The sequence below is a fragment of the Catharus ustulatus genome (assembly GCF_009819885.2).
Source record: "Catharus ustulatus isolate bCatUst1 chromosome Z unlocalized genomic scaffold, bCatUst1.pri.v2 scaffold_29_arrow_ctg1, whole genome shotgun sequence".
In the NCBI taxonomy this organism is placed as follows: domain Eukaryota; kingdom Metazoa; phylum Chordata; class Aves; order Passeriformes; family Turdidae; genus Catharus; species Catharus ustulatus.
In genome coordinates this window covers 103243-120446 of record NW_024879446.1, presented here as the reverse complement: position 1 = coordinate 120446, position 17204 = coordinate 103243, and the positions used below count along the sequence as shown (strand labels likewise).

Below are 17204 nucleotides of genomic sequence, written 5' to 3'. Positions count from 1 at the left end.
TAATTTTCCTTCCCCCTTTTACCTTTTGATGCAAGGTAGCTGAGATATGTGTGTATGTCTATGTATAGTTTTCCTGGCTGTGTTCCCTTTTTCCCTTTTTGGCAGGGAGGGTTTGAAATTTTTGGAGTGTTTGAGAACTCCAACAGGTCAGCCTCCTCTGGTAGAGTTGTGCTATCCTGGATTTTTCTTGGTTGTATAGGGGATTTCTGGATGCCCACGGGTAGGAATTGTGTGTGCAGCAGTGTAGCTTCTCCTGGGTGTCTCAGGTTGGAAGTGAACAGGTGGAAATAGCTTGGGGAAAGGGATTTTCCTGGATACTGAACACCAAACCAAGAGGGCGAGAGCTTGCTGATAGAATTTCCTGTAGGGGATCCCCACTGTGGAAATGTTGACTCTGGCTCACTGCTAAGTTTAGACTCATGTAAAACATGTACCTTGAACTTTATGCAGAGCAGATGGTCCAACACGCTTCACTGCTTGGAGTGTGTCCAATAACAGATTGCCTAGAAAGGTTTCCTTGCTTTTGGCAGACAGTTTAATTCAGCTCATAGCGTGTTACCAAAGTTCACTGTGCATCTCTGCAGAAGTGGACAGCTAACACATTTTGTGTCATCTGCTATACCAAAAGTTTTTTAAATAATAAAAAAAATAAAGCAGAAGTGGTGTCCCTACTTGTTCTCTTGAGTGGAGGTGGGGAAAGGTAGCTCCAGTGTATGAGTAGAAAATGAAATCCAGAAAATTGATTCATATTCCAAAGTCACAATCTCCTTCCAGCTGGTACAGCATATTTTTAAAATTCTCTTTTAATATACTCTTTGAAATAATTCCTCCCTTTGTTTTAGAATCAGGAGAATATAAAAGTCTCAGACTTTATTGAAAAAAACCAAAAGTAGATTCTGCAAACTTTTAACATTGACACAGAATAGGCTATTAAGTGTAGGACCAGCTATCACCAGGTTCCATAAAGCCAAGTAGTGTTTAATAAGAAGTGAGCATACACAAACATGAATGTTAAAGTACTGATAAAGCTACCAGCTTGATCACATTAAGGATGATCATCTTGTGAAAGGCTCCTTGGGAGAACTGTATTCTTCAGATCCTTTTAGGTAAGTCATTGCATATTTTTCTCTTATTTGAAGCAGTTTATTGAGAGCACTGACCAAATGCTCCTGGGGCTCTGGCAGCTTTGAGGCTGTGACCATTCCCTGGGGAGTCTGTTCAATGCTCAACACCCTCTGGGGGAAGAACCTTTCCCTGATATCCACCCTAACCCTCCCTTGACACAGCTCCAGCCTGGAGCTCCGCTCCCTGGACTGGTCTGTCATGCTGAGCACACAGGGCAAGGCTTTACACCCAAGTGACCTTCTATTGCAATGCTCTTTTAGCTTTATGAGATGTGTGACAGTGTAAGACTACTGTCCAGTATCTATCCTTGCTATTCAGCTGAGCTGATGCACTGAGTACCCCAAAGACCTGGCCTGACACAGTATTTACAGGGGATACCTGAGGAGCATAAAGTCTGCAGGCTGTGCTTGTATGTGATCCCAAGGTGTGACCATGCCTTTAAAATGGCCTTTTTCTCTAATAAATAAATCTGTAGCTGTGAATCACTGTGCATTTTTCACGTGCCAGTGCCTTGTTGCACACCTTGCACATGAAATCCCTTCACCAAGGTGTGTCTTCTGTGAACTCACCTGTGCCCAGCTCAGGATGGGTGTCAGTAAGATCAGTGAGTTCTTCAGTGGGAGCCCTAAAACCCAGTTGTTTTCCTTCTGCAGACCATTAATCCACCGACTGACTTGCCCAAATGGGTGGCCAGTATGGCCAGCAGTGTGTCAAGTGCTGTGACTGGTCTGTATGAAACACTAATCTTAAAGAAATTAAGATTTTAGTTAAAAGTTAAAAGAAACTAGGCTTGAGATAGTTACCTGAAACTTAAATAACTGATTTCCTGTCAATTTATTGTTTGTTCAGCTGTGCTTGCAATGGGAAAGGATGAAACTAGTAGTTAGGTCCAAAGAACACAAACAATTGCAACCAGAAACTCATTCTTTGCAAAACTGGAGTTGCCCCAAAAGCCATTTGTATTGTCATTAATAAAAAGGTCAGGACGAGGAAGACTCGCCTTACTTCCTCCTTTTAGGACCCCTCCCCACAAAAACGACCCCAGACTTAATTCAAGAAGCCAACCACACATGCTTAATAGCTATTCAAGCTAATTACCATAGGAAGCAGGGGATGGGAGGGGCTGGTATTATGAATATGTATTTATTTAAACCTTTTGTCAATAAATAGATTCTGTGACCACCTGTAATTTCGCAGTGCGCATTAGGGGGCTACCCCACAGTGCTGCCCAGTGCTGAATAAACATACCCTTTCTAACTTTAAATTGTTAGAGAGTCTTTTGTCCGTCACAGTTGAGTATCGGTACTAGACCAATACTCATATTTTGGTAAATCATGTAGGTGCAGGGTGGGACTTGTGACAAGGACAAGGGTAGGGGGACACCCTCACTCTCCACAATTCCTGCAGGGCACTGTGTTTTTCCAGATGACACCAGGCTTCCTCCATGCAAATCCAGCCCTGCTGACAGATAATGGTGTTGCCAGCTGGCACGGTTTTATTATGACTTTATTATTAATCAGGGTTTGTCAGTTTTCTGTTGCTCAGCCTGTCTTGTTCTCAGCATTGGAGCTGCCAGAGCCCCCAGTGGGGTGAGGGGACTATCATTTTCTGTACCTCTTTTCCCACAGGCATTTGCCATCTCCTGGGGAGAGCAAACCCTGCCCAGAGCCTCCAGCCCCATGGGTGAGAGGATGGTGCAGTACCTTTGAGGAAGTAACCTGTGAGGAGGAGCAGCAAATACCCCATGACAGCTGTGAGTTGTGGCAGGGCAAGGAGGGAAGAGGATTTGAATTCTACCTGGAGGAGAAGAGCAAGCAGGCATAAGTAGCCTGGAGAAGGAAGAAACTTGGCACTGGGGGGACAGCTGGAGGGTGCACAGGGAAGGTTTATATTTTCTCAACAGCCTCACAGTTCTCCTTGTCTTACCTTCCAAGAAGATGCTGACAGCAGGACAGAGTAACACAGGCAAGAAAACACAGTCCTGATGGATGGTTGGGAAATTTCATGTCTGTGTCCCTCAGAGGAAAGGGCTCAGTGACCAGCAGGCTGAGCCTGGTGTGTTTTAACACCAGGTCTGAGGTCCCAGCTTGTGCTGCTTCTGCTGGTGCAGAGCCTGAGACTTCGCTGGAGCCCAGCTGCATACAAGCTGTCACATAAATGCTCAGGACAATACCCACTGGGGAAATGCTGGCAGGCAGACAGTACTTCCAGACAGATTTTTTTAATGGGTTGGTAATCAAGTGTATCAAAATCCATCAGCAAACAACCTCACTGAACATGCTGGAAATTTCTCTGTTCTCTGACTTCTCACTGCCTTGTTCCTTGTGAGGTTATTCCTACAAAACTGGGTATGAAATGCTGCCAGCACGGGTGGTAATACATGGGTGGAAGTGACCCCATGGCTCTGAGGGCAGAAGAATAAAGGTCTCTCAGAGATGATTGTGTGCAAGGAGAGGTGGCATTTGTGCCAGGCAGGCAATGCCTTCCCTCCTACCTCCTCTACCCCCAGAGGAGGCATTGATACTGTCCAAAAATGATGCTTTCTCTGGCCCGTGGGTTTCGCTTTTTCAAGACTCCCACCACTGACTTGGCTGTGAATTCAGTGGGAGTTAAACCAAATTAGAGAAACTTGGAAAATCCTTTCCAAAATACATAGTCTGCCATCGTGGAGATACTGTATGGATGTCTTCCAGAGCAGCTCTAGACAAGCAGGATTGTCACGGAGTGCTTGTGAGAGTGACAGACCCCACCTGCGGGACACGAATGGAAGGCAGGGTGGAAGAAGAGCGGGCATCTGAGTGCTGAGAACCATGGACACACATGTGGGAGGAAATCCCACCTCCTCCTCCCTACAACTTTCCTCTGGAACAAAATCTATCACAAACTTGGTGGCTCCAGAAAATTTGTTGCTGGTTTGGAGCCAGTCCAGTCAAGAAATGCTCCTTTGCATGAAAATGTTCCCTCTGGTTTCGCTCCTAAGCTGTTTTGGATTAGCTGCAGATAATTGCGCTGACTGTTCAGTGGCAGCCTCTCTGCATACTTAGCCATATTTGCATGTAGCAAAGAGTATTGGCCCACAAATAAGGATATTATTACTTTCCAATATCTCTGATTTTCTCTCATCCAAGCACTGAAGCAAATCCAGCATGAGTTGCCTAGGAATTGATTGTCCATCGGGGAGCTGAATCAAGCAGAGTATGGAAATTCTGCTTGCATTATCTTTGGAGAAATGGCTGTAGATAACCAGTAGTTTCCAAGCAAGGGGTTTGGTTTTTAACTGCTTGGTAATCAGACATGGCAAAATCCATCAGCCAATAGCCTGAACTAGTGTACTGGAAAATTAAACTAATAGCTGGAGGTATGCTCCCCTCTGAAATGATTCTTTCTGTGATATGACAGCAGCAGTAATCCAATTGCTGTGAGTTTAATTTCATATTTATCTGTCTGTGAGGATGTGTTTTAATGCTTGTTTTAACTTGCTGCCTTCTAATGAAGATTATTTATTAAAACAAACAAAAAAGAGGGTGCTTTGCAAACTAGATTGATTTCATAGCAAGGAAAGCCAGGGTGAGGTGCTTCTCATGCCATGTGCTAGAAGGAGGGGTGGCCAAGGGTGGTCTCCACAGGAAAACATCTCACCACATACCCATGGCAGGGGCAGGCACTGCTCCTGCAGAGGGAAAGGGACACTGGGGAGATGTTGCTGTATAACCTGTTTTTCAGATTTATTTAGACCCTGATACTTTTCATTTTATAATGCTGTTTCTCAGCTCTCTGTAGTTTCTGACAGTGTGTATGGAGGGGAGTGTGTGTGTACTCATCTGCCTTCCTGCATGAGAAAATCTGTAAAAAATTCCTTTTCCAGGTGCCCAAATGAGCATTATGACTAAATGGTGAATAATCCAGTAAATGAGATATGTCAGGAAACATTCTATGGTATGAGAAGTTGAAAATCTGTTCAAACACACACTGAATTAAAGAACGTTCCGTGAGGGTGGGGGTTTGTCAGAGAGACCATAGTTAGTTGCAAATCTGCATTTCTCTGTGATTACAAATCAAGGCAGAGATATTCTTTAATTTGCAAAGGGAAACAAAAAAAGCACTGATGTAAATCAGCACCTCTGAAAGAGCTGCTCTGTGCTAGACACTTGGAGAATGGCTCTGCTTGGGTAGAATTTCCTGCCTGGTAGTGATGGGGTGGCTGTTCACTGGGACATGTTATGAAGATTGTTTTTCTTTAACACTGTGGTCATCCTTCCAGCCTCCTTCTGTTTTCCAGATTCCAATGTCTGAGGTATATTCCTCATAATTATCATGGGAAGAGCCATGGTGATAGTGGTACCTTTGTATTCCCTTTGGGGGAAAAAAAGCCAAAATCAAAGCTTTTGAAATAGTGACTGAGTTGTATTTTTTAATTCTTCAATGACTATACCAAGTAGGTGAGAGCAAATCTCAGATAATGGATCTAGAAAAATAATACTATTAAGGCTGTGGACTCTATAATTCTTAATAGCAATATCCAGGTTTGTCTGCTTTCAAAGGACACTCCATTGCCTTGCTATTTAAACAAAGCAACAAAAAAAAATAAAAGGGATGGGGAGCTGCCCACCTTTCTTTCCCACTCAGATTCCAATGCCATTATCAGTTATTTGTATGCAATTTTTCTCTTTTCTTTTGGGCTTTGTTCCCTCCCCACCCTGCCCCCCCTTTAAGCTTTGCACTTAATCCTCCATGTCAATAAATACACCAAATTGCAGAGTCTGGCTGCAGATCTTCACATTTTGCCTGTGTTTGCCTTGTGCTTCCCTCTCTGGTGCTCTGGGAAGGCTGGGGCAGGGGAAGAGAGACAAGTGGGGAGCTGAAAAGAAGCATTGCTGCACTTGTGAACTTCTCCTGGAGCTTTTGTGGGGCTGAAGAGAAGCAGGTGCCTTCTTCATGCCTCTGTCAGTGTTTTTAAGGAGGAATCATCCTGGAGAGAAGGGTTCTGTCCCTCTGCTCTCATCCCAGCTGATAATAACATGACAATATAGGCACTATAACATGATGAGAAGACATGAGGACTACCTGAGAATTTCTGCCTTGATTTTTAAGTGACAATCCTTGTGTAATGCTACTTGAAATAATTTGATGGAAAGACTCAGTTGCGTTGCTGTCCTTATTTGGCGTAGGGTGAACCTCGGGTGCTGCAGCTGTGCATGGAAGGGTCTTGGTGGGATCACAGAAACCCCAGCTGTCCCTGTCTGGTGTTCATCCTCCAGGTGGGTGAACCCTGACCTGTGGAACCGCTGACATGGCATGATGGAGGGGACAGCCCACGGCTTCAGCTGAGTGTGTCACCACAAGGCTGTCCCACACTGGCTAGTCATGTGTTCATTCCAGCTCTGCAAAACTCCTAAGATGCTGTTACCTGCCCTAAGATTTTGCCATCAGTTTGTGCTTTAGGTCAGTAAAAGTTGGTTTGACAAGAATTAGCTGTGTTTTAGACCAATATTTAGTCACAGGGCAGGAGTGTGTGTTATTATTGCTTTTCCACACGTACCTTCCTTCTGTTGGAAGATGCTCTACCACTCGGCAGAGCATCCTCTGGATGTTCCCCAAGCTGAATGAGAAAGAAGATTCAGCTGCAAGTGTTTAGCACTTTATAACACAGGAAGGACACTTGCAATTTAAAGCAGTTAACTGCGTGTTTAAGGACTCCTAAAGGTACTGACAGCCCTGAAATGGGACCTGTTTTGAACAGGTATAATCCAGGAAATAAATATCTAGTAATAAAAATATTCAACAATGTCAGCCAGGTGCTGCCAAAGCAGGATAGGGTTGTCCATTTCTTTCTGTTTCAGTTCCTGACCTATAGGAATATTTCCACTGCATTTAACACAGAGATGACTGACTGTATTTAATGACCTAATTGCCAGGAGATCAAAATTACATCAGGGCTGATCTTCCTTCCTTCTGCCCAGCTGTAGTCAATTGAAGCAGGCAAAGAAATCTTTGAAAAAAGCAGTAGTTTTCAGGGTGAAATGTATATTCAGGGGACATTTTTGCCTCCTCCTGACCATGCAGGGAAAACAGAACAATGCCCAACGCATTATAGAAATGAAAATTAGTAGGGCAGGAGTGTTCCTCTGCCTGAGCATAGGAAGCTCTACTCAGGGATTTGGCCAGGTGTAATTGATGGGTGAAGTCCACCTGTATGAGACAGAAGGCAAAATGGTGGGTCCTGCCCTTTGGTCTCTACCACCCCACGCAGTGCAACAGGCTGGGAGAAGAGAGGCTGGAAACTGGCAAGAATCCAAAGCCAGAGTCAGTGAGGCCAGCAGGAGCAGGGCAGTGATTGTCCTTCCCCACAGGGCAGCAGTGAGGCTGTACCTCCAATCCTGCATTCACTTTCGGTCCCAGAAGAAGAAGAATGGGACAGAGGTACTTCAGTGTGTGCACAGAACGGAAATGGAGCTGGGGAACGGTCTGGAGTACAAGTGTGATGGAGAAGGGCTGAATGAGGTGGAGAAGTAACTCTGGGGCAACCTTATATTCTCTAGAGATCCCTGCAGGGAAGTTGCAGGCAGGTCAGGGTCATTGTATTCTCCCAGGAAACCAAGAATATGAGCAGAAGAGATTACCTCAAGTTGCATCACAGGAGCTATAGATTGGATGTCTAGGAAATATTTTTTGTAGAAAAAGGATATCAAGCTTGGGAACAGGCTGCCCAGGGAAATGGCTGAGTCACCGCCCTCAGAGAGATTTCAAAGCCATGTGGATGTGGCATTGGGGGACACGGCTGATTGGTGGAGTAGGCAGTGTTAAGTTTGCGGCTGACTGTGTGACCTTATGGGTCTTTTCCAAACTCAGTGAATCAGAGATTTAACTGTAGCTCAGCATGAGTCAACGCTTAGATTCAATGATCATGAGGGGTGCCTTCCAACATGGATATTGATGAGATTGCCAATGGAGGGCAGCTGATAAGAAAGACAAAAGAAAGACCAAGAGAAGTTCTTTGGAGAAGATTTAATCAAAGGTTCCCTTTACCAGGACAGCTGGGCCCCTCTGACTGGTTGAGCTGGGCTGGGGACAAAGGACGAGGCGGCCTGGCTGTGGTGACACATGTGTGACATGGGGGACATGTCACAATGGGGGCAGCTATAAAAGGCCCCAGCAGGTAACACTGGCCCTGTATTGCTTGGGAAAGTGTTGAGTGCACACGTGGTGGGGAGGCCGGGCTGGGGACAAGGGCTGGCACAGAAAGGCTGCACCTGGGGCTGGGTTTTCCCCTTGCATGCAGGGACAGCTCCTGATGGGAGAGCCTTGGGCAGGGCACTGTGCTGCTGCTGCTGCTGGGGCAGAGGGACAGGCCTCACTGCTTGCCGGCTGTGTGGAGCCCTGTTGTTCCTACCCCCAGAGCAATGGCATTGGTATCCCTGCTGTCCCCAGTGCCAGCTGCCTCTCTCCCAGCACTACTCAAGGCCTTCTCTCCATTCTCCTGCAGACCATGGATTCCTGGGTCTTGTGGTTCTTGCTCTTGCAAAGTGTACTCCAGCACCCACAGCCTGTGGGTGATGGTTTCGATGAGGTGACACATCTGTGAATGGAAGCGCATGCCAAGCTCCAGGAAGAGGAGAAGATGCGGCTGGTGCAGGAGTTGGAGCAGCTGGTCCTGATGCAGGGTGTCTGGGGCTGGGAAGACCTGCTCTGCTCTGCCTTGCAGCCCTGGCAACTCTGGGCTATTGCTGGGCTCTTGCTTGTACCCTTGGCCATGTGGAATATGTGGAGGAGAAGGAGCATGAGGAGAGTGGTGCACAAAGCAGAAAACAACGGTGCAAATGAAGAGGACATCAGAAATGTGGGTGCAAACGAAGAAGGTGCTGCAAATCAAGACATCGATGTGGGAAATGAAGGAGAAGACGAAGACAGTGATGTGAATGAGGAGGACCACCAAGATTATGGCAATGTGAGGCAACTTGCTGCAAATGAAGAAGGAGATGCCAGAAATGAATTTGAGCATGATCGGGATGATAACATTGAAAGAATGGTAATGGAGCGCATCCAGTGGCCAGTGCAGGACCTGCTGAGAGGATGCCAGTGGACAAGTCACCTCATGGAATGTTTTGAAATTTACTTTACACACGTCTTGTCTGACAGCTTCTACCCAGTCCTGCAAGAAGCCATTGGGATGGGCAGTGCCTTTGAAGGTTGGAGACCCCGTGGGCAGGATGTTGTGTACCAGGTGCTGGTACCCATGACTCCTCCCCGAGGGCACAGCTTCCACCTGGAGCTGGACTCTACAGAGCAGAGGAAAGTGTGGAATTTCCGCGTGCGTGTGCAGCAGGAGTGCACCTGTAGCAGTGCACAGTGGGGTAAGAACATGCTGTGCTTCCTGCACCACCCTGAGGAGGAGCTGAGCAGGAATCAGGATCCCAGCCTCCTTGACACGCTCTGCACCGACTCCTACCTTGATGTGTAAAAAACTAGCCGCTGCTTCTACCAGCTGGTGAGAGCAGTCTGGCCGGCTTTGCTCCAGTCCCACAATTGGCATTTAAAGCTGCTGCCCTCCAGATGCTCCTGCCAATTCAAGGTGACCAACGGCAGAGAAAGCTTCTGCATTGAGATACTCTTTGGGGTGTGGCAGGGCGACTCAGACATATTTGTAAGCAGTGAGCCCAGAGGAGCCTACACCTCAAGCACCATCTGGCCAGAGAGCTACGCTGTGGCAGAGATGAAGTTCTTTGAGTACATCGCCAGGCAGGCCCCTCCTGACAGCTTGCACCTGAAATGCCTGCAGTTCTTCACCCGTCTGCAGCTGGGCTTAGGTTTTTCCACCTATACCATGAAGACCCTTGTCATGCACCTCCTGAGCATTGTTCCCATGTACCAGTGGCGCAGGAGACATTTTGTGAGGCGACTGCTGGACATCAGTGAGGGTCTTCGCACATGTGTAGAAGTGAGATGTCTCAATCACTTCATCGTGGGCAATTGGGGATTTCCTGAGGAGATCAGTTTACCTGCAGATATCCTAACAGCCAGCCCATGCAACCTCTTTCATGACCTGGAGATGGATCCTGTTGCCCACTCCCAGGCCATGAGTCAGTACGTGGATCTGCACCAGTGGCTCATACGGATCCTTAACAATGAAGATTGAAAGAGGTTCTCCTGCACTGGGGCTCACACATGGAGTCTGAGAACAACCTGCCAGTCCATGGGAGAAGAGGGCAGAATGTGGGTTAGAGAGGGAAGGGCAAATGCAGCATAGCAGCACTGTGCCAGCAGCAACAGCAGCAAGAGCAGGGTTGTGTTAACTTTCTCCCCAGCACTGCATCCAGAGATGTCCTGGCTGGCTACAAAGTTCAGGGAGCACGCAAGAAGAAACAGTCTAGTGCCTTTTTTTGCTCTCTGGGCTCTGTGTGGAGAATCTATAGCCTGGTGAGAAGCTGACACAGAGCTGAGTGTGCAGGACGTGGAGAAGGCGCTGCTCACGGACAGTAGCAATTGCTGTCACAGATTTCCTGTAGAGGAAATGCGCACTCGGGGAGTCACAGCTGATGTAGCAGAAGAGGCCGTGGCCAGGGGACTTGTGAAAGAGAGTCCCATTACCACCAGGACTGTGACTGCCCCCACCTCTTTCTTAGAGTCCGTTTTCCCTTGCACAGCTTCAGCTGTTGTAAAGATGTTGATTTTAGAACCCCAGAGGAGGGAATATTTGAAAGGAATGGCGGTGGGATCGTCTGGTCCAGGGCTTCTCCAGTAGGGTCTTCCTGCTGTGCATTGCAAGAGATTGTGTTCAGATGGTTCTGAGGAGATCCGTTTGCCTGTAGAGACCCTAATTGACAGCCCATGTAACCTCTTTCATGACCTGGAGATGGATCCCGTTGCCCACTCCCAAGCCATGAGTCAGTACTTGGATCTGCACCAGTGGCTCATACGAATCCTTAACAAGGAAGATTGAAAGGGTTTCTCCTGCACTCAGCTGTGCTTGTTGGGGCTCACACCTGCATTATAGAACAACTTGCCACTCCATGGGAGAAGAGGGTAGAATGTGGGATACAGAGAGGGAAGGGCAACTGCTGCCTAGCAGCACTGTGCCAGCAGCAGCAGCAACAGCAGGGTTGTGTCAACATTGTCCTCAGCACTGCATCCAGACATGATCCGGCTGGCTACAAAGATCGAGGAACATGCAAGAGGAAATACTGTTATTCCTTTTTTTCACTCACTGGGCTCTGTATGGCGAATCTACAGCCCAGTGAGAAGCTGACACAGAGGTGAGTGTGCAGGACATGGAGAAGGCGCTGCTCACCAGCAGTGGCAATTGCTGTCACAGATTTCCTGTAGAGGAAATGCACACACAGGGAGTCACAGCTGATGTAGCGGAAGAGTTCATGGCCAGGGGACTTATGAAAGAGAGTGCCATTACCACCAGGACTGTGACTGCCCCCACCTCTTTCTTAGAGTCCAGTTTCCCTCGCAGAGCTTCATTGAGTGCAAAGATGTTGATTTCAGAATCCCAGAGGAGGGAATGTTTGAAATTACCACCTGTGGGATCATCTGGTCTTGGGCTTCTCCAGCAGGGTCTTCCTGCTTGCTGTGCATTTCTAGGGTGGCATTCATGTGATTCTTGCCTCTCTGTACTGAGGGAGGGTCCACAATCTCTGGGCAAAGAACAGGATCTGTTGATGGCCAGTGTTTCTCTTTATCTCTGAAAAGTAAATATCTATGTCAGCATTGTACCAGTTGTGTTGGAATTGATCTGAAGTTAGAGTCTAGAATAGATTAAATTAGAACCTAGATTTTTCATGTGATTTTCATGTGTATATATCTACATATATTTATATGTCATATACATATGTGTACTCTAAAGTTTTTCATTGACCATATGTAATAGGAAAATAGAATAGAACAAAGCAACAAGGTAAAGTAAGGTAAATAATATCAAAAATATTAAATATGTAATTGTTATATCATGATAAAAATGGTTTATAAAAGCTCATATAAGTAATTACGTTTAAACAATTCCATGTAGCACATATTTATTGTCGCTATCTGTGACATATTAGTGCTCTTAGTGCATCTGTATTTGGAAAGATTTTCATAAAATGGGTGCATTTTTAACATGCATAATGTATAGATGTATTTATTACATATCTGGTGTTTTTTTAATGTGCAATATAAGTCATAATTTGTATCTTTCTCTGTTGGGGGCGCATGGTTATACTCTAGAGTTAGTGCATTTATGTGTGGCAAACCAGAAACTGCTTTGGTCTTGATTCAATAAACTACAATATTCCAGAATCTGCATGGTGCAAGATTTTTTTGATGTCACTCAGACTTATGGTGTTGATCAACCTCACAAGTTGTGAGTCTGGGCTTGTGAACAGAATTGCTATAAAACAACACTTTACTGTGGTTTAATCTTTTACTCATTTCTAGTCTTGATTTTTTCAGTTTTGTTAGCGCAATAGATGAATAAATCCCTTCTGTAGATAGAAATCATCCTGATAGTGAGGCTGAAATGTGCCTGGAATCACAATCCCTTATTTTATCTGAGCTAATCTTGGTACTTTTTAAAATTTCTCATACAAATAAATATTTTCTTCAATATCACTTTGAAACAGGCTGCTGTGCTGATTGAGTACAGCATTAGCAGAGGCAAAGGTAAAAGGGATACAGACATAACTAAAGCCAGTTCTGCCTGTTTGATCTTGTTTTCTCTGGTGCTCAGTATCTGAAATGAAAGAGGTATAATGAAAGATCTTTTTCAAAACTCTCAAGTGTGTAAGCACTGAGTTCTGCCCAGTTCCTTTCCTAATTTTCAGTAAAATAGTGAAAAAGAATCCCAAGTATGTCTGCTTCCTTAGTTTGTAAACAGATGAACCTTAAGGCCCTCCCAAAGGTGTTAGCTATTGGAGTTGCTACTTCTGAATTTTTTGAGATTTTCCAGGTAACATCAGAAACTGTTTACATTTAGTTCAATTCTTGTTGGTTTGTAGGTTTATTATTTCCACATAACTTGAATAACAGTAAGAGGAATTGTTGGCATTCAACAAATGATTGCTTCCTCTCACTGCAGGACTACTTCTTCTCCAAAATGACTCTCTTCTGAGTAGATTTAGGCAGGAACATGTGCTAAAGCACAGCTTTGGATGCCTCAAACACTTCGCTCCCATGCTGTGGAACTCTTCCAGCTTGTCGGCGTATGCTCTGTTGTAATCCAGGGAAATCACTGCAACAGCCAAAGGCATATTCCCACAATGATACCTTATGCCTGAACGAGGACGATCCTTTGGAGTGCCCTCTGAATCTGCTGTTTTATGGAACTGAATATTTACAAATGTGCCATGGAAATAATATCTCAGTTTGGCTTTCTTTTCTGACTCACTTCTGCTTTGAAATGGTTGAGAAGGAGGAATGAAATGTTTGCATGCTGACAAATATCATTACAATCTAAGGAGCTCCAACCTGGGAGCCCCAAGCTTTTCTCCCACTGAATTCTCAGGATCTCCTCAGTGCTGTAATAACTGGTAGAAATCTTAGGCACTTGTGGTCAGCGTGGCAGTCATTCTGTGAGTCCTGACAGCCATACAGATGACCCCATTCCTAATACAGAAACTGGCATGAACAGGGCCCTGAATCCATCACATGCCCTTTATGTAATTAGTATGTGACCAAACATGGGGTTTAAAATTTATTTATTTATTTATGATCTGTTTTACCATACGCATACAGATATGCGTACAAATACATCAGATTGGTATTTTCTATCTAAAATCAAGGTCAAGTTTTTCCTCTGAATGAAAGAAATGAAATTTTGGAACAGGTGGAGCGTGTTGAGCTATGGAGGTTCAAAGAAAGGCAATGATATTCAACTTGATAAAAAAGCAAGAGTTTTTTAACTTGTGCTTTTAGAGTTGCATCTAGCTGTTCTGTGGTCTGTGGTTACCTGAGGCATAGAAGAAAGTCTGAGTATCAGAAACCTGCAGGATGCAGGTGCTGCAGGATGAGGAGGATCCTTTGATGGGGACATCAAGATGTAATGCTTTCTTCTTTTGTAATTTTGATAATTTTTTTTAACATCCTGGGAAATTCTCATTTAACTTTTTCCCATAAAAAATCATCAATTGCTTCAAAATCAAACTAGCCAACACCCTTTATTAGAAATAGCAGAGTTCATCAGGAAGCTGCAACTAATCAGAGAGAATGTATGCACCAAAGTAGGTTTAAAACCTAAAACTGCTAAATCTTCAAGGTCAGGGGGTGCTATTGTTTGGAAAGCTTGCTCAGTTAACATGCTGGCTTTTGCATACAAACCATAGAAACCTGTCACCATCATGTTAGCATTTTTCCACTTTTTGTGAAATGTATGGATTCAGGCCTTTTCCATGGCAAAACTCTTTCAGAGTTTGATGTTCATGAGCTTTGAAATGAAACTTGCTGACTTCTTAGCTTGAAATGATACTTTTATTTAAAAATTGAGTTACTCTTAAAGGCATTTAAAAGGTGTCTAAATTAGTTATATTGCTATAAAATTAAACAGTTTTTTTCCTATCTGAAAGAAATGGTGCAGTTTGACTGGAAATTCATTTTTTATTGTTGAAAAATTTTGCACAGTTTTTTTTTTTTTTTTTTTTTTTGTTAAACCAGGCAATCCTATGTATGGAAAACCTAGCTCTGGCCACTAAGCAACAATAATAGTAATAATAACAAAAATGCACAAATAGCTTTCCTTGCCCATGTGTGTTCCTATCTGATCCCTGATCTGGTAAATCCAGCTTTTCAATGGTGATTGCTAATTACATCCTCACCTGAGGCTTGGGTGTCTGGACTTGCAGATACACTGAGCACAACTGGAATCAAGCTAGGCTGTGTGTATATCCATTTTTTATGTGTTCACTGGGCAGGGGCTATTTATTTAAAAATAAGAATAGTACCACTGGCAATAATGCCATAAAGGCCCTATGTGAAAAGCTAATTGCTCTGGTTTCAGAAGAAATGTGAGCTAAAGAGAGATGGGAGCAGAGGAAACAGGAGGAGGAAGGCTGTCCATGAGGGGCGTTGTGTGTGCAGAGTCCTTCTGAGGCACCCTCTGGAAAACCTGCCTGTGATCAGATGTTTAAAAAGTGTGTCTCCATGTATGTGTGCAAGGGAAATGAATTCAGATCCCCCCCTATGCCTTCAATTTTACACATCCCGGCTTTTGGTTGCCTGTTGCTCTGCCTTTGATATGCTCTGACTTCTAGTATGTGTGTGTGTTACCTGAAGTTGAAGGAAAGAAAATCAAACTGTAGAATCACAGAATCAGCTGAGATGGAAGGGACTCACAAGGATGATGGAGTACTTCTGGCCCTGCACAGACACCCCAACAATCCCACCCTGTGCATCCCTGAGAGCGTTGTCCAAATACTTCCTGGAGCTCTGGCAGCCTTGGGGCTGTGACCATTCCCTGGGGAGCCTGTTCAATGCCCAGCACCCTCTGGGGGAAGAACCTTTCCCTGATATCCAGCCTGACTTTCCCCTGACACAGCTCCAGCCGTTCCCAGGTCCTGCCCCTGTCACATAGAGCAGAGCTCAGAGTTGCCCCTCGGCTTCACCCACAAGGGTGTTGAAGAGCACAGTGAGCTCTGCCCTCAGTCTTCTCCAGCTGAGCAGACCAAGTGCCCTCAGCTGCTCCTCACATGGCCTCCCCTCCAGACCCTTCAACATCTCCAAAACCCTCCTGTGGACACTCCAGACTTCAGATTCTAGATGTACACAGCCTGGCTGTCCTCCGCCAACAGGCGTGAAGCCTTCCCGAGGTGGGAACACACTTGGTGGCGCCAAGCAGATGGTGAGTTTGTTTGTACTTCAGCCCTGGCAACTCTGTGAGACAAAATGAGGCTGAGGCTTTGGTGGTTTTTCAGTTCTCGTGTCATAAGTCTTCTGCTGATGGCAAAAACGATATGGGATCATGAAAAGCACCTACTGCCCTCCTCAAGCAGCCACCCTCACACGGAAAGTAGCAGCTTTTCAAAGAGATTTGCAGAAAAAAACACATTCCTTTTCACAACCCCACATTTTCTGAAGCAAGTAAATTATCCTGTCTGAAAGTTTTCATCTGAAAAAGCTTACAGTAATTTCACGAATACAAGCCGCACCAATTTGACCAAAATTTTGGTGGAAACCCGGAAGTGCGGCTAATATTCCGGGGCGGCTAATACATTAACAAAATTCTAAAAGCTGCCAACACGGAAGTGAGAGCCCGCGGCAGCCCCAAGCCAAGCTGGAGCCCGGCCGGCCCCGGCAGAGGTGGGAAAGCCTGGCAGAGGCGGGGCCAGCAGTGTGGGGGGCGGGCGGCAGAGCCTGAGCCAGCAGGGCGGGGCAGGGGGGCGGCAGAGCCAGGTCAGTAGGGCGGGGGAGCCTGGGAGAACTGGGGCTAGCAGTGCAGGGGAGCATGGCAGAAGCAGGAAGGCCGGCGGGTGGGGCTGCCTGGCAGCGGGGGAAGCCCAGCAGAATCGGGGCCAGCAGCGTGGGGGAGCCCGGCGGTGCGGGGGCCTGCAGTGCCGGCCAGGGCGAGGAAACGCGGCGGCGGTGCAGACGGGAGGGGGCGGCCGGCGAGCCTGGCGGCGGCGGGCAGGGCTAGGGAACGCGGCGCGGCGCGGCCGGCGAGCCGGGCGGCGGCAGCCCGCCGGCAGGGCTAGGGAACGCGGCGCGGCGCGGCCGGCGAGCCGGGCGGCGGCGGCGGCAGCCCGCCGGCAGGGCTAGGGAACGCAGCAGCGGGGCGGTGCTGACGGGAGAGGGGGGCCAGCGAGCCCGGCGGCGGCGGCAGTGGCTGGTCCGCCGGCAGGGCGAGTACGTAAACAGCGCAGCGGCGAGGCGGCCGGCATGCCTGCCAGCGGCGGCAGTGGCTGGTCCACCGGCAGGGTGAGTACGTAAACAACGCAGCGGCGAGGCGGCCGGCATGCCTGCCAGCGGCGGCAGTGGCTGGCCCGCCGATAGGGCGAGTACGTAAACAGCGCAGCGGCGAGGCGGCCGGTATGCCTGCCAGCGGCGGCAGTGGCTGGTCCGCCGGCAGGGCGAGTACGTAAACAACGCAGCGGCGACGCGGCCGGCATGCCTGC

The 17204-nt window shown here is 46.8% G+C and overlaps 1 protein-coding gene across 1 annotated transcript; it reads left to right on the top strand.

Moving 5' to 3' along the window:
- The first annotated feature begins 8902 nt into the window (after nucleotides 1–8902).
- On the top strand, nucleotides 8903–10258 carry LOC117011203 (inositol 1,4,5-trisphosphate receptor-interacting protein-like 1). Its single transcript, XM_042780195.1, is given in 1 exon segment — nucleotides 8903–10258. A coding segment is annotated over 1 exon segment (1356 nt).
- Nucleotides 10259–17204: the final 6946 nt, after the last annotated feature.